At 35.5% G+C, this 24,065-nt stretch overlaps 1 protein-coding gene across 6 annotated transcripts in view; it reads right to left on the bottom strand.

The window, feature by feature from the left end:
• Positions 1–4,812: 4,812 nt before the first annotated feature.
• LOC111871901 (Ca(2+)/calmodulin-responsive adenylate cyclase) overlaps positions 4,813–24,065 on the bottom strand; it is a 375,443-nt gene continuing 356,190 nt past the window's right edge. For 5 of the 6 annotated variants that reach the window (XM_023865290.2, XM_023865296.2, XM_023865292.2 and 2 more), the window contains exons 23-26: positions 9,292–9,439; positions 7,722–7,739; positions 7,020–7,278; positions 4,813–5,746 (exon numbers count right to left, since the gene is read on the bottom strand). In XM_023865290.2, the coding sequence (XP_023721058.1) occupies positions 5,394–5,746; positions 7,020–7,278; positions 7,722–7,739; positions 9,292–9,439 (778 nt within the window). In that variant the 3' untranslated portion in view covers positions 4,813–5,393. The remainder of the gene's footprint in view (positions 5,747–7,019; positions 7,279–7,721; positions 7,740–9,291; positions 9,440–24,065) is intronic. The other variant, XM_023865293.2, reaches the window with a different exon arrangement.

The following is a 24,065-nucleotide window of genomic DNA, read 5'->3' as shown; positions in this document are numbered from 1 at the left end:
TAATAAAACAGTACTTAGGAAGGTACGGTACACTACACAGTTCAATGACTGGAGGTCTGAACACCTGACAAAGAAGGTTGCTCTTAATACTCTGTCAGGAGTATCTGTTACATGAACATATGTGGTGATCTGACAGCAAAATGACATGCTATTCATTAAAGCTATGATTGTTTTTAAATGAAGATCAATATAACACGTGATAGTTTCACTTTTCTCTTATAACTTCAGAAAATCTTGAGTATTCTATTATTGAACAAAGAAACTGATATTTAGTGAGTGGACATGTACAGACATCAGATGACATGGTCTAAAGAAGTGTCAACCAAACAGCATACTTATACAGTGGTACATGCAATAGCTTCCAGCATTATGAACAGACATTTTCTGAGCCAGACAGCAGTGGGTGTGTAGGAAGTTACTTAAAAGGTAAACACAGTCTGTCATAAGAGTGTAGCCATGGTAACCTGTAAACAATTCAGTTCTATTATCATTCATCATTTGCTCCTGCAGGCTGTGGGTATTCTGTAGGTTTCCTACATGTTTCACATTCAGACTTTCATCATAAACAAATCCCACTGAAGGTCCTCAAACTATTTACCAGATCCTACTTGATGACCAGAAGTTGGTGTGCTGCAATTGCTAGAAGAATAATAGGTTTTCATGTAAACAATATTTTAGGGCAATTAACAGAAATAGAGAATAATTAAAAATTTGGAGTTAACTTTGCAGAAACTTCTGTGCAAGCTGAAGAACATGGGTTCAGTGAATGAATAATCAGTAAGGGCAATAGTAATCTGTTCCCAGATATGAATGTTTATGGTCTATGTCTCTGGTAAAATTTGACAAATTTATAGGAATAATTTTCACACTTCAGCCACCTTACAGACTGAAATCCAATGTTACTCTACAAATCACAGAAAATGACATTCAGAGTTTCACAAAACATATTATACCACTGTGAAATCTGTATGGATGTTGGAGAATGTGACTTACAGAAGCTACTGCAATATTACAATAAATAAAGTGGTTTCATTGAAAGCAGGTATAATCTCTGAGTTTGTCCAGAAGTCACTGTTAACCTTATCAACAGCTCTCTGCATGGCAACTGCCCAGTCAGTAAATGCTCAAACATAATTCCAGAAAAGTGGATCTTGTGATATGACTGACAGCAAAATGTGTGAATAGAAAACTTCCACACCTTGGTCAAGAAGTATTAATCAGTTTTTCTGTTTATTCATTAAGAGAATTTATACTGTTTTGTTGAAGGATTATTGGAAAATATGGAATAAAAGATAAGTTCATGACAGCTGAAAATGAATTATGTAAAATTACATAAGATCTCATGTTCATACAGTGGCAATATGGAATACCTATCCTCTGTCATTATTGAGCTCATATAATTATCCAGAAACATAAAATTTCCAAATTACGGTACATAACAACAACAATAATAATAATTTTAATAATCAACATGACCTTGCATATACAGTCAAATTTTAAAGCATCTTCATTTGCTTCATTGCCTCTCCAGGTGTTTTCATTAATAAGATAAGGTTCTGTTCTCTTTACATATAATCTAGTTATGAAAAGCACACAACCCTTAATAGGGGCTCAAACTTCACAAAGTTGTAAAAATTGCTGTGTAGATAAGATGTTAGATGGACATAAAAATAAGGCAGCCAGATATTTTAAACCATGACACAACACTATCTGAAATGGAAAGATAATACAATTCTCAGCTGTCATCTGAAAATTATCACACTTTTTAAACTGGGATGAAGGACCTTTAACTGTAGCTTCAATGAAGTGAAATAAGGGGTTTCCACAGTATTTTATACCAGTTCAATGTAATTTCAAGGGCCACATACAAAAGTTTATTTTATTTGCTATCAACATAACGAGTTCTGGTAATGAATGGAGACTGCTAACAATATGAGATCAAAAACACTGAGCTCAGTTTCAATACATCTTGAGAAAAGCAACTAGAAATATTAACAAAACAATCAATTTTAATCTTTCACTACTGGGAACAACATAACAACACTGGTAGAATTTTTCTCCTAAATTAAACTATTTCAATCATGTACAATTTCAAAGTTGCAAGTTCAAGTTATTAAAAGCATAAGCATCACACCATATGAGGAGCACAGATGTATAACTCCATGTATTCTTAACATTGGAAATAGACAGTATTACATTCTCACAAATTTTAAAAAACGTTTTATATAAAGGCATCTTTGTTTGCAAACGATGCTATGAAAAATAACAACAGAAAAGAGCCTGATATTAGCAGAGGCAAGAAACATTTGTAAAATGGCGTTCAACACCAACTCAGAGGGTACAGCTAAATTTTTGACTGAAGATGGTATGAGATGCTAGGAATCGATTTGAAAACCTGACTCGACACCAATTGCCTTTAGAAAATACAGTTTCTTTGGAAGAAAAATAACTTGGATGTACATACAGAACACTTAAAATCACTTCACTTCATCTACTATAAATACACTATTATGAATATGTCCAGTATCTTTACGATGAAGTAAAAAGTGACAAATACATTATTTGAGAGAAAGAAAATAGATACACAAATCATCCATGTTCTAACAAGTAAAGAAGGGGATAATACTAGTTTCATTTTAGACTCTGCTTTACATTTTTGCTTTCTGTTCTGAGTATCTTGCATCTGTACAAACTGTTATTACTGAAGTAACATAATATCACTGCGCTATATTGCTGTCATACAGTCTGTTTTCTTAGAAATACATCCAGATTATTGCCACTGGAATGTAGTCTAAGAAAACACATCGAGCTAAACATTGTATTAATTATAACTGGCAAATGAGTTCAAAACCTTTGTGGTTTTACTTATAGCTATCACCTCAAAGGGGTTAGAAGTAAAGAATTATTAATGCCTATTTTTATTAATTATTATTATTATTTGGTGTGCACTTTATCAAGTTATACTTAAGTTAACATTGCTTAGAAATTTGCTGCACAGTCTTTGGTTTTGTTTACTAAAGAAACCCACTTATAATACTAATTATATTTACATATATCTTCCATAATGTACCCAGTTGACCAATTTTATTGCCTCCATTAAATTCAATGAGGCAAGTTAATAAAAGTTGACATCAATTCTGTTGCTCTTAAAGGCCCATACATTAATCTGAAGAAAATCATAACACTGTGTAATCTCCGCAGTTTGAGGCATATATATTTTAACATCACCATGAAACATCCTGTGTCTTAGCCTTGAAAAGAATGGATTAACACCTCATGAGACATTCAGTCTCCATATACCTTTCATATGATATTCATGTGTAACAACTATATTTTGTTCAATCGGTCAAGGTGACTTTTACAAGAGATCTCTGCTGTCTCATCATCATACATATATACATATTTTACTAAGCTGCATAGCTAGATCTGATTCCTACAATTTAAGCATACTGAAGTGTTTGTTAAGGCAATCTTTCATATTCTTTAAAGATTATGATCTTATTGTTTCTTACCACGCATATTTTATATCGTAACACATTTTCCAAAATATGTTTCATATCATTCTCTCCTTTAATATTCCTATTAATATGAAACAACTTGCAGGGCTATACTCAGTCCTCTCTTTCTTAAAATAAAGTCAACTTTAAAACATCTACATTGCCTGGGATTCATCACTGTCCTTAATTCCCATAACAGTGGAAGAGACCTGTAATACACACACTATGTTAAAATATCTGAGGGGCTAAGTGTTGCTTAAATAATCCTGAGAGAAAACTACTTTCAGTATCATGAGCAACATGACTACTGCATATCTACTCAAGATTCATGTACAACCCATTTATAATGTGCCTCCAATATAATTTTTAATACATCAGATTTAGCAGCCTCTATAAATCCAACACCCACCAAAATATGGCTGAAAAGTCAAATAAAGGAAATTATTAAGAACCAACTCATGAAGCACACAATGATATAAACATACTGCTCAATTTTCACAAGTACTTTAATTTTTATATAAACACAGGGAAATATATAAGAAATGAAATTGTACACTGGAACAACTGAAGAAAATCTGTTCAGATGCATTAACATTTTCTAAGATTCCTATAATGATTATACAAATGTAAAAGAACCTGAAAATTTCACACATTTGTTGAAAGACTTTGTGACTAAATTAAATTCTTTTTACAAGGAAGGTTCATTTTATATGGAGCACTCAAGGAGCAAGACTTAATTAGTGAAACTGATAACCCAAACTTATTCATGTACATTTCTATGCAGAACCATAAGGTTTTAAAAATTCACGATTTATTTTTTCTTCTGTGTCCAATAACATTAAGTCAAGGAGGATGAGGTAGGCAGGTCATGTAGCACGAATGGGGAAGACAAGGAATTCATATAGGATATTGGTGGGAAAGCCAGAAGGAAAGAAACCACAGGGAAGACCAAGGCGCAGGTGGGCGGACAATATTAGAATGGATCTTAGAGAGATAGGCTGGGATGGTATGGATTGGATAGATCTGGCTCAGGATACGGACCAGTGGAGGGCTCTTGTGAACATGGTAATGAACTTCCGGGTTCCATAAAATGCTAGGAAATTCTTGAGTACCTGTAGAATTTGCGGCTCCTCCAGAAGGGCTCAGCTCCACGAGTGAGTAAGTAAGTCCAATAACATTATAAATGGGTTGAACAGAGAATATGAACAGTTTCAAAATTTACTTCTCTGTAATGTCAGTGACCTTCCAAATTACACTGTGCTAGCAGCACAGCATCAGTGTTTGTGAAACTTATGAAGCACTTGCACTTATGGTATTCCCTTCTCCAGAGAACCAGACTGTTATTTTATTTTATAACTTAACTCTGGAGTCATGAGTTACAGGCAATCAAACTGGATACCCTACATTTTTAAAGTCCAATAAATCATTCTTAAGATTAATTTTGTATCTCGGTGGAGAAATAAAAATCTGTGTGTAATTTTTCACACTGTGAGCTGAATTATTCTTTCTTAAGGAGCTGGCTTCATACCAACACAGACTATGCTGTATCTCAATTCCGAGCGACACATTCTCCTTACACATAAGTGACAAGTGAGCTTCATTTTAGTATAACACCATATCCTGATCTTGAAGTGAGTTGTAACACTTCCTAGGGCTTAAGTGTTTTTAGAGTGCAGGGATGCAAACATCTGTAACTACCAACAGCAACATTTCTGATGGTACAGATTTTATCTAACACATGTTATTGCACACTACCTATAGTCCCTTTCAGTATTCTGAGTAATGTAAAACAATACATTTGTCACAGCCTTTCTGTAGCTTTGACATGCATATATAGATCTAGGAGCTAAACTGTTGCCATTCCCTCTCATGGAAAGCTTTGTGTAGTTACCATGTCTAAACATCACTGTCTGGGTCTGTCTCACTTCTTGGTTGGCCAAAGTTCCTGGTAATACTTTCAGACATGTAGCGGATATTAGCCAAGTTAATATCTGTGTCAGTAGCAACAGCTGCAAAATAGTCAATTCTATCAAGATCAGACACACTGTCTGGTAACGCATTGATATCATCATCAGTTCTGTAACAATTATCATACTCAGAGTCATACAGGGCACTAAGTGAATCTAAACTCATCATTGCATCTGAATCAAATATTCGTGATGAAGCACGAGAAGACATGCTGGTGTTGTCATCCATGTCTCCATCATGTCCTGCATCGTTGAACACTGAATTCACATCACTTAGGGCACCTAAAGAACGTAAAACATTTGGATCACCAACTTATCAACAATATTAAAAAACAAACTTCTCCTACAGATATTTCATTACAGAAGAACAATACAATAATATTAATACATAACATTTCTTGCCATCCAGTGGATTATGGAGAGGTATCCACCTATTTTTACAGTTTCCCTAAACCAGCATACCACAGTTATCATCATAATCATAAGTTCAAATCTATGGAAACTTACAAATTCCCATTCAAAATTTAATGAGAAAATGTGAAAATTCCCACCTCTAGCTATGGTTTCCATAGGTAACCATTCCACTAATCCATTTGTATACATTAGAGTCTTTGAGAGGCAGTATCAAATCATTATTTCCCTGAATATATATTCCTCAAGCTTAAAAATTCTGGAAATATGGTGTGGCAGAATAAGAATAGTAACAACAGTCCAGAGGTACCATTTTTCAGAAAAGAGGGATGCTGTAAAACTAACTGATAATACTGATTGAATTACTGCTGTATACTGCTGTTATCTTCTGGTGTTACTATAACTAAATGAGATTATGAAGGGTATTACCTCCTGGAAAGTAATGCTAGAGCAGGTGACTGAAAACTTGAAGAGTTTAGTCACATACTCCAAATGACCCACAACATAATCAGTAAAAGCCTAACATACTACATCAAGATAAAGTCATCTCAGCTGCTGACTATACATTGAGCATTGTCATGCCAAATCTAACAGACACCTATGAAACGAGACAGTTACTGCAGACTGCCTACTACCTGAAGCCTTTAAAGCCTTATAACATATCACACACCCACATATTACAAAGTATGTATTCACAACTAGAAAACAAAAATTAAAACATCAGCATATTATAGTGGTACATATGCAGGTTATTGATAACCAACGATGAACATAACCTTCTTAAGATATTTTATATTCTAAACTTATTTGTGAATATTTATGAGACACATTTTTAGTTCTGAAACTTGATCCATTTTTTTTTGCGCTCTGATAACCATGCACACTTTCATAAAGCTACCAGAGTATGATCGACAGATCGAAACATGTCATGGTGGGAGTAACAAGAAAGTTAATATTGTCATTTTACTGATTTTACCAACTTTATAGCCAGTCGATGTATTATTGGATCTCCATACCTTGATTATACAACAGGATGCAAAGAATCATGATAATGCATGACCTGGCCAAGATTCAAAAAAGTATCTTCAACAAACTGGTGAGAGGAAGTACTATTACACTGATATAAACAGGATGTTGGACGTACCCTCGGCATCAGTGAGCCCTGTCTCATTCAACATGGATATATTCTCTAGTGCAGGATCATCAGTCGTGTAACCGGTTGATTCACGATCAGCAAGAAGCGGTTCAGACGCAGCACCTTCATCATCGTCATCGTCTTCTTCACTCCATTCTGATTGGCTTGTCTCCCCACCAAAAACATTTTCTTGCTGCTGCTGCTGCTCCTCCTCCTGCTGTTGCTGTTGTCTTGCTGTTTCCTCAAGAATTCGCTTTACCTCTGCCTCCTAACGTGCAAAACACAACGGGAGAAGAAACGTCTTGAATTCAGAAATGCTCTGGATTTCATTATTGCTGTGAGTGGTTTTACTCAGGACTCTGTATCACATTTATATTCAATGCACATGCAATATACAACTTCTATGTAATTTCAACACTTTCCCATCCGTTTATTTCCAACCTCTCTCCAACCAGCAGGTACAATTTTGACTTGTTAGGAAATAAAATTGGTATGGGAAAATATAAAACTCCCTGTTGATCCTTATACATTACAGATGTACAGCATCTTTCATTCTTAAGGATAATGATAAATATCTCATCCACAAAAACTACAACATTCTTCACTAATCATGATCAGTAGAGTTTTATATCTGAAAAGAAAATTGTTTATGAAAACAATGTAAGAAAGCACATTTCTCTTAAGTACTAAAATAAACACACATACACTTACCAGCTCTTCATCTCCAGACTTGTGATTGCGAGGAAGAAGAAAGTACATATAAGAATAAAATTATTTGTTAAACCAGTACTCATGACTTTAGAAGTGTCAGCTAATATGTATATACTGGAAACTCCACCAGGCTACTCTTCAGTCAATCCACATGATGAAACACATGAAACAAGGTCATTCATTTATTTCTCAACTTAAACATCCAAAATGTACATGCATGGATGTTGCAAACCTATATGAGGTCAGTCATACATTGACACCATGTTAAGCTGATCATATGCACAAGAGTCTTTATAAACTTGGCAATGAAAATTAACTGTTTTTTTAAAGATATCGATGTTAACATATTCTTAATAATTACCATTTGAATACTGTTAGTAATGTCAGCTGGTACCTGATTCAAAACAATTAACACAACATGATCCAAACTGCACAGAATTTGAAAAAAAGAAAAAAAAATGTGGAAACTTCTGACAATATGCTGTGTCTTTCTTGGTCAACACAAGTTTATGTTGTCATCTCATCATGTTCTTGTGTCTGCTAAAGCCAACACATATTTGTGAATCTTGGTATGACCATAATGCCACAACAGGCCACCTTATCTTTTAACTTCAATTCCCTGTCATCAGTGATAACAATATGGCCAGCAAGTAAATTTATTTGGTTGGAGTGATGCACCATTTACTGCACATTTCTGTAATTTGGTCTGAAATATATCTCCAAAACATATGCAAATTTTGTTTACATTTCGGTTATATGTACTGCAATGTGGCTACTACATGAAATCTACATTAGCTCTTCTTCTGAAGGGGCACAAACACTGGAGACAGGCATGTAAAATTTTGTTCATGGGCAGATCATAAGTACAAGTTCTGCTGAAACATAGAGGAAATCTAATTTAAACAAAGACTGATCTCAGTCAACCATTATGACAAGATTCCCACAGCAACACAGCAAGTGTTGGATTATTCCATAACATATGTAAACCAATCTACCCTTATATTATATATCCCATATTGTATGTAATATTATGAAAAATTATAAACATGGCAGAAGATTAAAACTTTGAAGTTATATCAGGCAAATTTAATGGAAACAGAATTGGTACCAGTGGGAATGCACAGAAATGGATGATTAAAATTGTATCACTATTATCTGTTCCTGAAAGGCTCAGCACACAGACTGTGGCATTTAAAGGAAAGTAGGTGCCATAAGTTCATGCCTCAACTAAGTGTTTCTATACAGTTGGGTCAAGCTGTACTCAGAAATCATAAAGGGAGCTGGTTTAACAAAACAGAACAAAGGGAAAGGGGGTAACTAACATCAGAATAAAAATGTCGTTCTCCCTTCACTTTTGTAACAGAATTCTTTATATTTTCACATTTTAGGAAAAGGCAAAGCATGGCATGCATGCCATGTAACAAAAAGAGTTCTGACAATTTTGTACTCAGTAACTGTCATCACTCTTATCATTCAATGATTAAAAGATGTGAACACTGGCTTCTAAGAACAAGGAATGCGGTATTTGAGTGGTTACAGTAGGGCTGTTACTCCCTTTTAAAATTCTCACCTGTCTTTCCACTTCCTCAACTATCCTCTTCTCCTCGCGTTCAAAGCTTTCAATTTCAGCGTTCTCCTTCTTCTCATCACCATCATCATCATCATCAATGGCATCACTCTCTAGGTTCTCATACTCGCTCGTTTCCTTCCCAGGGCTTCTGTGATCACACATATGAAATGAGTATCCCTGCTGTAACACTGTACACAGTAGTGGGCCAACTGATATTCCTCCTCTAAGACACATAAATAACCATTAAAATCTACAAGAGCATGTGGCATCAGTTCTTACATTTGAACATTATATAAGACCCATTTTGTCACTTACTCAATGTAAAGAACTATCAAGTTCCTGCATAAACTACACCAGAATCAATTTCTAAAACTTAAATCAGAGAACTCTTTTACAGCAATCATCATCAAATTAAGTATTTTAGTCTTATTATTTTAATATTATATCTATACAATATCATTCTTCCATAATTACTATATGGCCAGTAAAAATACAGGAGAGTCAGTAAATAGGTTACAAATGAATATAAAACGTAAAACATGTGGTACTTGAATGTGGTAAAAACATTTATTTCTTGACATACCCTCCACTAACATTGATACACTTGTCCCACCGCTTTATCAGTGCGCTGAAACTAACAGCACAGAAGTCTTCTGACTGTTGTCTCAGCCATTTTCCCACCTGGTCGGGCATTACCTGTGACTGCCAAACATCCTCGAGAGAATATCTCAATCCAGCTGTGAACTGCTTTACATGACAGACACTTCCCACCATAAACAGGAAACATTTCTTTATGAATATCCTTTGCACTGAGTCCTTTTGCTCACAAAAAATGCACCACAGAACGCTGCTCTTCGGTAGTATGCCCCACAAGTATGGTCGCCATTTTGACCACTGAAACCAGCCTCTGAACATGTGCATGCCTGTCTGCTACGTAGATGTGTTTTTTTTTAATTGTAAGGAAAAAAATACAAAAGAAGGCATAGGCAATGCCCATCTGGCCTTCTGTAGAACATTCTAATAAACATATTCTATAATAGCAGTAGCCCTGCGATTGTTAATATAGACCTTGACTTAAATCATGTGTATATCGTAAATAATCAGTGCAATTACTTTTTCTACCTAGACTGTCATGAAGCTGGACTATGCTGCTATCTAGTGATACAAACTGAAAGCCTATTACGTTCATTTCATTTGTTTTACTTCCATTTGTGACCTATTTACGAACTCTCCTTTGTGATTCATCTGAACTGTATATATGTATAACGTTGTATCTGATGGAATTATTATTGATGGCAGCTTAAAAAGTTCTGGACAGAAGGTATATCCTGAATGACACTTCCTGTATGCCATGATGCAAGACCTCCTGTACAGGCACATAGATGCCTACTGCATTATTGAAGTTAAAAACAATTCATCTGATCCTTCATCCATGGAAAATGGTTAAAGTCACACAGTAGAAGATCAGCAGAATATGCTAGTCAGAGAAGCAGCACAGTGCCATCCTTGGTAAGCTGCAACCACAGAAGCAGTCACTGATGTGTGAGAGCAGTGTGACATAGGAACATTTAATCTTTGCTCACCAACATCTTAGCATTATCCATACAAATCACTTCCATTGAAGGCCAGACACCTCCTTGTCTTCTCCATATTGATCACAACATTATCAGGAATTTGTGTAAATTTCTGGTGCATGATGCAATGCCTGTCAAAAGAACTTCTCACATGAACTCTTTCGAGCAATGATGCCAGAACTTTATGGAACTCCATGATGGCAACTTCCATATGGAGAAATGTTATTTAGTTTAGGATTCATGTAATTGATCTTCTGAATAAATAATGAATCATTACTTGCTGCATTACTGTGCACAGCACGTACCTTCATTTGTTATGGCACTGTTCCTGCCATACCTATTTTGTGGACTGTCTCTACCAACGAGTGATGGCCAGAATGCACAACAGGCTGTCCAATGTGCTGATCATTTTCAAGTTCCAACTGTCCTTAAAGCCATGATGCCACTTAAATACCCTGGACCAGGAGATCATTTATTTACCATATACCATCTACAGCATCTGCTCATGTTCCCACTCACTGGCAACATTTTATGTAAGTGCACTGCTCAAGATGGTCCACTTTCTCACTTCAGAAACTTCAGAACACTGATATTTTCTGACACCTATGACAAGCCTAACAGCCACTGAAAACTGTCATCACGTGTACATGAGCAGTGTATATGTCAAGATATGAGCAAGCTGAATCCAGCCTACCTGCCATAATGATGCTGTATTCACTTTTGTCCCAGAACACTCTGCAGGTATGAATATATCCACCACTCTCAAAATCCAACTTATATTCTATAATTCTGATGTTCCTTTTGCATGTTTCAATTGCAAATTCACTCACCTTTGGAGGAATATTTTTGTACAATCTAACTTACATGTTACACTAACATTATTTCATGCACATTTTGTCTTAGGTACAATTGAGAGAAATAAGTTACTAATTAAAAATCTGGTACCATCATCTTTTCTTAATGTTTTAACAACTTTCAATTATTAATTCAAATTTGTTCTCTTCCAAACCATTTTTTCATATGTGTTATTAGCATGTGTGGTACTGTTTCATTATGTTCTTATTCTGCCACAGTGGTTGTCAGGATGCCCACATGGTGTACCATATTTGTGTTGGCTCCTACTGGTCTCATCACCTTGTGCATGGGTAGCTGGGAGGGTAAAATAAGTCAACATGAATATAGTACACCATTCATATATCCTCAGAACAATATTATATTTAAGCATCCTGTTGCACTCTATACGATAAATGATATAAACTCCGTCCCAAGTGCAAACAATATATTATGTGTCCTTGATCTTGCTCCTTTACACTACATGTTTCGGCCTCAGACGGCCATCATCAGGTGTATAACACTCACGTTGCTGTCACACTGCACCCAGCCCAAAATTTAACATTTAAAAACACTTTCCTTGTTATTATCAACATCTACTTCATTGATATCTGTCTGGTTTGTAGATTATTTTACACACGTTAATTTTGACTTTCCTGTAGTAGCACTATAAAATCTTTAGTTCTAATTTTAAAATCCATTTAAATTTTAAATTTTAAAATTTAGAGACACATTTTAAAGGGTTTTAAAATTAGAACTAAAGATTTTATAGTGCTACTACAGGAAAGTCAAAATTAACATGTGTAAAATAATCTACAAACCAGACAGATATCAACGAAGTAGATGTTGATAATAACAAGGAAAGTGTTTCTAAATGTTAAATTTTGGGCTGGGTGCAGTGTGACAGCAACGTGAGTGTTATACACCTGATGATGGCCGTCTGAGGCCGAAACATGTAGTGTAAAGGAGCAAGATCAAGGACACATAATATATTGTTTGCAGTTGGGACAGAGTTTATATCATTATATCATTTATCCTCAGAACCGTGAAAAACTAAAAAGACGATGAAAAAAGTACTAACCATGAACACATCCTAAAGCACATAAATAAATGGATATAGTATTAGAGAGCAATAGATCTGAATCAATAACAAAGAGAATGTCAATAATTTTAAGTGAATATCTTCAGAAAAAAAGGTGCCCTTAAAGATGAACATTGGAAATCCATAAGGCTAATTTATACAATAAAAAATAAAATAAATTGTATTTAGATAGTGTTGGATATAATACTATTACTAATAATTTATCTATTTATTTACTCTCACTGAATTTTCAGTCCATTGCATGTCTGCAAAGATATCCCCTATAACATCTACTATACTCAATCAAGAAACTGAATGCTTACATATTTCTGGAAAGGCTGCTTAAAGTAACTACAGACCACATTCACTTCATATTGTTTTGCACAGTAAGGTTCTTCCATGTTATAAATTACATTCACCAAATATGCTGATCGAAACAATTTCCAAGACTACAAACTTTATCCTTATAACTAATGTCCACATACCATTACTTGTCCTTACTTTTTTTCAGTAAATACTGTTTCCTTTTCAACCAAATCTAGCTTATGTATGATTTTGTTTGCAAATTCCCTTCATTCTGATATATTATTTGATTGTATACTGAATAAATAAGATCTTTTCATTCAGATTCAAATAACTTTCACAACGAATGAACACTTAAATGCACTAACATTGTTTCAATGGATAGCAGTGAGAACATATCTCAAGAGGAGAAAAGGAAAATTCTATCCATTCCTGGTCCCAATTACAGCAGGAATTAATGACATGAAGATAAGTATATCAGGTCATAAAAGAGAGAAAATACCTCACTCATGGCTGGATCTGCTTAAATTCTCAAGTCTTTCATCAACCCTCATAACTAAAGTAGATTTTTGAACAGTGAGGCAACAGGCAGGAATCTGAATGCTGACCATGACGGTGCAGAATATTAAAAATTAAAGTACTTTTTTAAACATGATTACTTTCATTTACTTATTCGAAACAAAATACAATGAAGTTATCATCTAGTGCAGCAAAACAGTAATTAATAAACTATATAGCAATAATGCTGCACATGTAAACACAGACAAATAGACAAGGGTGCCACCGTTATAAATAATTCAGAGTTGGTAATTAAAGTAAAACTGATAAATAAATAAATAAAAATAGATTCACCGTTTCTGCATATCTATATTCAGTTATGTGTATAGAATTGTTACGTTATATTAGCAAGCAAATCTACAACGAAAACACAACTATTTGAAAATTACTGTGGTTGTTGTTGGTGTTTCTGCTATTATTATTATTTTTATGGACCCACTGATGCACATTGTACTATATCAACTGATCCACCAATGTAATCACTTACAGACAGGATGTCCTCAGATATATCTGATAATCTTGGTGAGCAGTTCCACTGTATGTATGGAATTGTACATCTTACAGAGGAAATCAAAGTTTTAGAATTTCTTTTACTGACAATATTACTATGTGCACACAAGAGAAGAAGGGGGGGGGGGCGTTCTGCCAATATGACTGTACTCCCCCACATATTTCAACAAATATGTCAATCAGGACTCAATCCTAAACCTCTATGTAACATTATGTAAGAAGTCAAAGCAAGAAATATCACATGAGAACAAATGTGATTTGTTGGTCTATGTTAAACATATCTGGCTAAGTTAAAAACAGTAATACATCTTACACAAGTCATAACCAATTCCACTGTAATTTTCATTGATTATATTTAAGCATAACCTATGCAGTGACAAAACAGTGATATGTTACACACTAAAACAAACACACAATAACATGCTGGGAACAAAACAACTTCCAACATTTAATATTCTCATGGCAGTGACTATGAAGATTACTAAAGCTACCATGAAGATGTAGGCAGCAAATTATTCTGAAACACTGGTGAACATCTACCAGATAATATGGCATCACAACCCTGAAAACGGTACCTTTTTTTTTAAATCTTGAACTGCAAGGTTTCTCTTTTAAATGTTTCTAACAATATTTTCTAAGAACAACTTTATCTGACTGTCACCCATTCTGTCTACATGTATCTTACTCTCCTAAGAAGTGTCTCTCTGAATGTTTCTTCTTTAATATCAAATCTGAAGTAACAGCACTACCTTCGAAGACAGTCAACATATANTTTACCGGTTCTCACGGTCTCTTTGCTTGCAGATTTCTTATATATTTTTTCTTCTACCCTGAAGATGGAGGCGATACGTTCCTCCGAAACGTCGGTTAACACCACATATACATGGTGCAAAATCCCAGAAGACTGCTTTCTTCACAGTCAACATATACTTTAGACATAACATGAATATGAGCATAGGGTACACTTACTTTTTTAACAAACATGTGCTTTTAGATTTGTGTCATAAAAATTCTGTTTTAAAATGATATTTTGGCATCATTATGAAATTATAACCTTCATTTTTTACAACTAAACATAATAAACATCAAGTAGAAAATAAACAAGAAGAGATTCTAAAATAGTTCAAGTTGCTAGAGCTGAATTCCACAGTATCAAAACATGCAATACACCTGCTCTTTAAACTGCACATCATACAGCACAGAAAAAAATTAACTAATTCATCATCTGAATAATACAAACAGGAGAAAACAGAAATTTGATGCCTTTTTGCAAAATCCATAGTAGATATGTTACATACTCTCTTGTAATACTGTAGTTAAGTGATAAGGCATAGAGGCTAAAACGAGTAGACTGTGTTTCAATATGTGAACAACAAAGCACAAACTGGACCATGAGGATCCAAGAGCATAGATAGAACAATAGTTTCTTCTAATTTATGTAACTAACAAGAAGCTTAGTAACATAGAGACACAGACTGAATGATAATACAAACAGTGATATGTTAAAAAGGGCTTGAAACATAAGCAAGCAATGGAAAGCAAAGGACAGGAAGATTAAAATCCAGAACATGAACAAAACAATATTAGAATGTGTTTGGATAGAGAACAACTTTACCAAACTAAATTTAGCCTTAAGAATCTAGTGAATATTTACTACAAATACAATTTGATGTATTGAAATTTATAAAAATATGGTATGTCATGGTTTATCTATCAGATATATGTCATCTAATTAAATCTGCTTACAATAATATCACATTGTCAAAGTCTCATTTAATTTTCCACAAAAGAACATTATTTTACAGGATATATTTATGTTATTACTAATACTTTAAACGGTGCCAATAATTTTGTATATAATAAATACAAATTGCTCATATTTCTTCAGTCACTTAAAGATGTGTTTTTTGAGAGTTAGTAGTGGCAAAATATAACAAGATAAAAATTTGTATCATTCTTGGGTAAATTTACTCTTCCCAAACAGATTCAGAAAACCTGGCAAAAAAGGAAACACAAGCACAAAAATCAGCAACATTGAAGTTTCCTAAGCAACTGACATCATCTGCAGTCATGTTTAGAGAGAGGAGTTATTACTGCAGTTGGACAGGTCATAATGAACCTCTGATTTAACTATTCTCAAAAACAGAAGAAACCCACTCCTGTCCCTACACATGGAGTGTGTATGTGTTTGTCTTATTCCATGTTTCAACAGTGTAGCATAGGGAAAGCAGTATGAAAGTTTCAGCCACAAATCAACAAGCCAAGGAGTTAATCAATTAATATAATAATATATAATTAATATGGATGGGCATTGCCAAATCCTACAATGAACCAACAAACCAAACCCAGAGTAGAGAGGAAGGGCTATCTCAACATAGAATACAATAAATATAACTGACGAGATGCAACATGATCCACAGAAACATGACACAACTAAAATCACATCAGAAAGAAATTTAAAAACAGAAGCTATAAGGTGAAACATTACAACAGTGAATAGCTAAAGGAGGGCAGACAAAATGCCTGTCCAGAGAGGACTGGTAATTTTATCATACCACTTAATATATGAAAAGAAAGAAATGAAAACACTGCAACAAAGAATAATTTTGTATGTTTGTGTTTATTCAAGGAAAATTTTGGAGGAATATCAGTAACTCATGAAAGAAATCACATTTTTTCATAACCAACATTTCTTGACATTAGATGTAATAAAAGTCATATACACATATTGTTTAAAACACTGCAGCAGACCCTAACATGAAAAGCAATTCAACACACCACTTAGAAGCACTGCAATCAAAACATGCACACACATGTGGTTTCTTGCAGTCTAGCAAAGGTTTAGAATGTCAGTCATCTGAACTACTGAGATTACCACTATTCAAAGCAAGAAGTATGTTAAATAATTTTTGGCAAGTTCTCAAAAAATATTTTTCACTTATCAGAACTATTTCATACAATAATGGAAGGCCTTTCATGGGAGATAAAATAAGAATAAGCATTCATCAGATTTTCTATATGTTAAAATACCCGTAAGAAATGCAGTGCTACAATGTGACTTGACATCATCCCAGATGCTTCAAACCCCTTTCAGTGCAGGAGATGTAACCACATGCAGGTGCAATTACTATAGGTTCTCCTCTAACCACCAAGCACAACAGTTTGGCTGTGTATGTGAATATGATACTCTTTGTTGTGGATATAATTGCTGTGATTTTGTGTAACTCATCCACTGCTGAATCATGTTGCACATATAACACTCTGACATCCAAAAAGAGAAATAATATCTACACACAAATGAAGAAAGAAGACAGGAACCTTAAGCATTTTTTTACACAGTATGTAACTAGATGTTTATTTTCAAGTGCATGTTTTACACAACACAATGAAAAAATCATAGTTCATTTGTCACTGCATAATCCATAAACTCCTAGATTATAAAATCACACATCTCTAGATTTTTATATAGGCATATAACTAATACCATGATAATCTAATTGGCACCAAACAGTAATTAAAGCAGCATGTGCAGCTGAAATCAACTCAGAAGTTGTGTACATTAACAAGAGTTACTGAATTAAGAAATACTAAATAGGTACAGAAGAGAGATATAGATTACAACTGCTTATACAGTAAGGTTCCTGACATTCTATCTTCTGACTGTCTAAATTAGTGACACAGTTAAACCAGAACTCCCAGGTTGTGCCACTGTCAACATCAGAGTAAGTCCCTTAAAATTACAGACAAAGAAATTTATGCTCTTCAAAATTCCAAAACAGTTTCCATGAAATATTTGTATCTTAGAGTGTCCACTGCACACAACAACATTCTGTTAACCCATTTAGTCCTGAAGATGAACTGCTTTGAAGAAACGCTACTAGTTATGTATGACAGACAGTTAAAAGGAATGCTGTTTAATATAGTGGAACCCCTGTTTATCATTACTCAGTTTAAGGTTTCTACTCATTTAACAATCAACTCAAATATCCAAATTAAATTTCCTCCATTTAAGATTATCCATAGTTTGGAGTTAAAATCCACTCCTCCTAAAAAATTTGGGTATACAAATTGATAATAAATTGAATTGGAAGAGTCATGTGGAAGACATCCTTCCTAAACTCAGTGCCACTATTTTTGTAATTAGGTGTTTATCTTATTTTTTAATTTAAAAACCTTGCAAATGGTGTATTTTTCTTACTTTAATTCTATCATTAAGTATGGATGAGTCCTCTGGGGTAATTCAACTAATAATTCTAGAGTTTTTAAATTACAAAAGAAAGTAATGAGGATCATATTGGGAGTGGGACCCAGAGACTCATGTAAAAGTCTTTTTAAGAAGTTAGTCATTTTACCACTGTCATGTGAATATATTTTTTCTTTGATGTTTGTGATAGATAATCAAAATAATTTCTGTTCAGGTATAGAGCTTCATTTATTTACTTCATACCCATGGATCATTATACATGATATAGGACAAGTTCATGGCCTGAACACTAGAAGCAAAAATCAAATTTATATTCCAACTTCAAATCTTTCTGTTTTCCAGAAGGGCACTATGTTTACTGGTATTAGGTTATTTAATAGATTGCCAAAGACCATTCAAAGTCTTAGAAAGGATAGAATCAGTTTTAAGAATAATTTATTTTCAAATAACTCATTTTATACAGTTGATGAATTTTTGGAGCATACAGTAAATAGTTACCAGTGTTTCTTTACCTTTATATTGTCTTTCTGCTTTGTTTGTTTGTGTTATGCTTGTGACAGTTTCATGTCCATTGTATTTTGGACTTGTGAAATATATGTATGTATGTAAAAAAAAAACTTAAATGGGGTTCCACCAAATTTGTATTTTCTGGCACTTCTATAACAATACTTTTGTACTCCTAGCTGCTTCAGTATTACTAAATTGTGATACGATGGCCGAAAGGCTGGAAGAGTGGAGTGTGTGGCAATGGCACACTAAAAAGCATGTTCATGGCAATGGATACACATGCAACAATAGAAGAACTGTTGGAAGTGGTGTTTTCTATGTGGTCCATGCTAAGGTCATACAGCGAGAACCAACGGGTGACTAAATCAGTTATGAAAGAGCTGTGAGATGGTATCCAGCTAATAATGACATGAGCATGGAAGCAGAGGAATATTCATTGTTAGAAGCCATTACCAAACAATGTCTAGTGAAGACATTGAAGACTTAAAGTGTGCTGTAGTTACAGTGGTCTCTAAAGTATGTAAACCAGTGAGTGTTATAATGATTTGTTGTTATGAGTTATGAGTGTTCAATAAATCCAATTACCAATCCAAACCTCGTTTCTAGTCACTAACATGTGACAATATTCGTGTTTCCCAAATAATCCAACACAATTATGTCTTATAAAGTGGTATGCTGCTATTCCACCCAACCCACTCACACTCTTTGAATCCATAACTCTACTTTTCTCAAATCTATCAGCTAAATCACCTTATCTTTGTATAGGCCTCCAGGAGTTTATTCTTTACATTTTCAAGAGTTTGTACTCATATGCCATAATCTATACAAAATTCTAGTACAGAATTCTGTATTTAAACATCCTGTTGCAAGCCATATTAAAAGTATATGTATAACACAGTCCATCAATAATGCAACAAATTGTTCCTTTTTCTTCCACTTGCACTTTTAACACAACATGTTATGGCCCTAGATAACCATCTTCAGGTGTCTTAGCAGTTTTAATACAACATGCAAACTAAACATCTGTCTGTGGATATTATTCAGTATTCAGTTATTCAGTATAGAGGGGGTGGGTTTCCCCATGCACCGCAACTAATAGTCTATTGTATGTCCCCCTTTAATTTCTACTGTCTCCATACCCTACCAATACTGGTACCTGATAATTCTCCTCTTTCTGCCAGCGAGGTCGGCCCTCTACTGGCATTGGTACCCTATAACTTTCCCCATCTACCAGAGGCATTGGAAACTACTTGGGTGCGAAACATTTTGCCTAATTTTGCTCAGAGGTCTCCTAGAGACATGAGGATCTTTTACGTGCCGTAAATCTACGACACAGGACCCACGGCTTAAAGTCCCTCCCAGAGGACTTGTTCCCTGAATTTTTCCGCCCTTAAAAATTCCACGACCTCTGGCGGGTTTGAACCCGCGTACCTTGAGTCATGAGATGGGAACTACGGAGGCCGCTTGTCTGTGGATAACTACAAAGTCACTGTTTATGAAATTATACCTACTCCCTACAAACACTGAAACTGCAAATATGATCAAAAGGACAGGCTTAATTTAAAAAGAAAACTGTTCATTCACCATGCTTTAAATAAAATATTGCCATTTTAAGGACTGTTGACTGCTGACTGCACTTCAAATACTGGGGCTGTATTACTAGACTTTAACCTTTAATATGTGGCGTTTACCTCTGCTATATGGCAAAACTGTGCCTTGTATGAGGGTGTAAGATTAGAATAAACTTCCCTTTAACAACTACAGAAGATACTGTGCTGTGGTCATACATTTCCACAGAATTATTAATACATCCTGTAACTGTTAACTCATAAAATAAAATGTCTTGCCTTGACAATTATACAGAAATGACTAATAAATATGTCAAAAAGCGTACAACAGACACTCACTAATCCAGTTACAGTTAATCTGGATCAAAATATGAAAAATGCTGTTCACAGCTGAGTACATACTTTAAAGGACACACGTCATTTAGGAAGGCTGACGAGTCACTTGTCTGTTCAGACAAAACTTGAGTTTCTTCAAACCTGCATCATTACGTTCAAAACAAGTACAACTTCTGAGCCTTCTATCAATTAATAAATCTACTATTTTTTATAGTTTTTAAACTTAGGCTCTACAGCAATATTTTTATTTATTTTTATCAGCACTACTTTTTTTTTCCTTGGCACTACAGCCCCAGTGGGCCTAGGCCTACCTCCATGAACTTCTCTGTTCACTTCGGTTTTTCTAGATCTTACACATTCGGTAGGACTCCTTGGGCGGGTGATCAGCTCATCGCAAGGCCTCCACCTGTACACAAACACAGAAAAACGCACACAAACATCCATATCATGAGTGGGATTCGAACCCACGATCCCGGCTTCCGAGCGAGCGAAGACAGATCAGCACTACTTACATCATTAAATTTTCCATTTATTTGTGTTCTAAGTTTTTTTGTCTGTTAGGGATACTTTTTGCTTCACTAATCTGGATTATTGCTTAATCCAGACAATCTCTTCCCTCCCAATTAATCCAGATTAGCGATGAGGGTTTAGCGTACTAGTACTTCTTGAAAAGTTAACAGCTACTCTGCTACTCAAGAAAATTCCCTGTAACTCTCGTCAAATTCCTAAGTTCAGTAACTTGTTAATATAAGCCCACTGCTGGTCCTATCCTAAGACTAATCTGATCCAAAACATTCGCACCCCATTTATTTAAGATTCAGTTCAATATTATCATCCAATCTAGGCTTATGTCTTCCAAATAGACTCTTCCCTTTAGATTGTCCAATCAAAATTATGTTATGCAATTCTCACATATACCATGGATGCTACATGCCCCACCCATCTCATCCTCTTTGATTTTACCAACCTAATCATATTTGGTGGAGACAGATTATGAAGTTTCTCATTACTGTAACATGGATGGCCACGGTATTTCTAGGCAACAATCTGTAAACAACCTTCAGTTAAATGCGTTACAACAATAAGACAAATGTTTATAGTTCATTGCTAGGTGACGGTAAGCACACCAATGGACTGACGAGATATCACTTAACATGTTTTCTGTGTGGTCTGTGTCATCAGCAATAGAACTGTTTCCTATGCAGTCTGTGCTGTGGCTATATAACGAGAGCTGTAAGCCATAATTTTAGAGTGAATTATAACTAGGAGTGAGTGACACAGTCCTTAGTTCTGAGTTCTGAGTTCCTCGTAGAAGACGCCATAGTGCGGCAGAAGCCCGCAAATGGAGTGAATTGGAAGCACAAGTATAGAAGAATACCAGATGTCAGCCTGTGAGGATTTAAAGCGTGATTTGAAGATTTTATTTATGTGTAATATCTGGAGTGATTTGAAGTGCTAGTTCCTTAGTTTTAATTGCATTACCAGGAGAGGACTAGTGTGTGTGTAACAGTGAATTATAAACTGTAAATCAGCAATAGCACTATGATAAGTGTGATTATAAGAGATTGTAACCGAAGTGCCAATAAATCCTATCATGTGAACTAGAACCTGTCATTCTCGTCATGCATACCACCCTACACGGGACATTTTGGTGTCAGAAGTTTGTGGCTCAGATCGTATTGGATTCTTCAGCAGTGGTTATGACCGTAAATATGTGACAATTTGGTGCCAGGCTCAGATCATATTGGATTCTTCAGCAGTGGTTATGACCGTAAATATGTGACAATTTGGTGCCAGGCTCAGATCATATTGGATTCTTCAGCAGTGGTTATGACCGTAAATATGTGACAATTTGGTGCCAGGCTCAGATCATATTGGATTCTTCAGCAGTGGTTATGACCGTAAATATGTGACAATTTGGTGTCACTAATCATGCAGCCATTAACTCCTGGCAACTAGAAAACATAGTTTGCGACAACTGATGTTAGAAGTGGTATGGATTCGATCAGATTCATCAGATTATTGGATTTAGGAATGCAACGTGTACTTGTATCATGCATTATGGAGATGGAATACCTGCTGGCAAAAACTGATGCCAGGATGGATGCCAATATTAAAACAGTGAAGGAAAAGGTGAAAGAAATGAAATATGAAATCAAAGAGGACATGAATGCCTATACAAAAACTGACAGAGGAAATGAAACAAGAAATATGAGCCGGCCAAAAACACATTAAAGAAATAATGGATACACAGTTTGCTTCTCTAGCCCCCAAACTGGATGAATAGTGAAAAGAGATGTAGGACAATTGAGAAGCAAGCAATGCCACGGATTTCATGGCAAATCCCAAGAAAATGGAGTCTGAGTTGGAACATCGGGAGGTTCCTAAGGATGATGCTGTAGTGAAACCTGTCAAAGGACGGAAGAAGCAGCATAGGGGCGAGAAGCTAGCTGCAGGGCAACACAGAGAACCAAAGGAACTGACCTGAGGAGACTGTGGACCACGGAGGAAGTTGGCTGCCACTTGTAGGAAGATATCCTGTCATGCAGCAGTGGCACGGCACAAGAGAAACTTCTTGATGAAAAATCTGACCAAGGGAAATTGTGGACCATGGAAGGAATTGGTCACCAGCAGAAAGAGTGGCAAGGCGCAAGCGAAACTTTGTCAGGAAATACTGGACCAGGGACAGTGTTGAACAGGAAACTCAGAAAGGATAAATGGAGAACAGACGCTAGAAAGACCTGCAATGCAAAACGGGAATAAAGGACCCAACCGCGACTGGCATTGGAGGGTTGAGCCCAGAACAGTGACTGCACCTGGGAAGCGGAGGAAAGCACAAGAAGACCCTATATGAAATTTGCAGAGGGAAAATCGTGAAACAAGTAGTCAGAACGTCCAGCGGGTTACAAAGAATGATGACCTGAACATTATGGAGGCCCCCTCCAGAACGGAAAAAGAAGAATTAGTGTAGGAAGAGCCGGATATGGGGGAGCATCAGCCACTCCAGTTGTTGTTTAAGAGGGGGGGGGAGAGGGAGGGGGAAAGGGAAACAGAGAGAAAAGAAGAAAACTTTGGATTATGGTGAGAACCTGAACTGACTAGAACCTTATAAGAGAACTGCTCGGGACAAGCTGGCCTTAAGGAGGGAGAGGTGGTACCAGATGGAGAGTCACCGTAATCCAGAAAAAGAAAACAAACAATAAGAGGAAACACGGAACCAGAGAAAAAGATGTTGCAAGCACAGCCCTCGGAAGAAAATGAACTGTGATACACCATTAGGTTATTCGGGATGAACAGCCTTA

This window comes from Cryptotermes secundus, unplaced genomic scaffold, assembly GCF_002891405.2.
Source record: "Cryptotermes secundus unplaced genomic scaffold, Csec_1.0 scaffold1350, whole genome shotgun sequence".
NCBI classification, from domain to species: domain Eukaryota; kingdom Metazoa; phylum Arthropoda; class Insecta; order Blattodea; family Kalotermitidae; genus Cryptotermes; species Cryptotermes secundus.
This window is presented reverse-complemented; position numbering and strand designations above follow the sequence as displayed.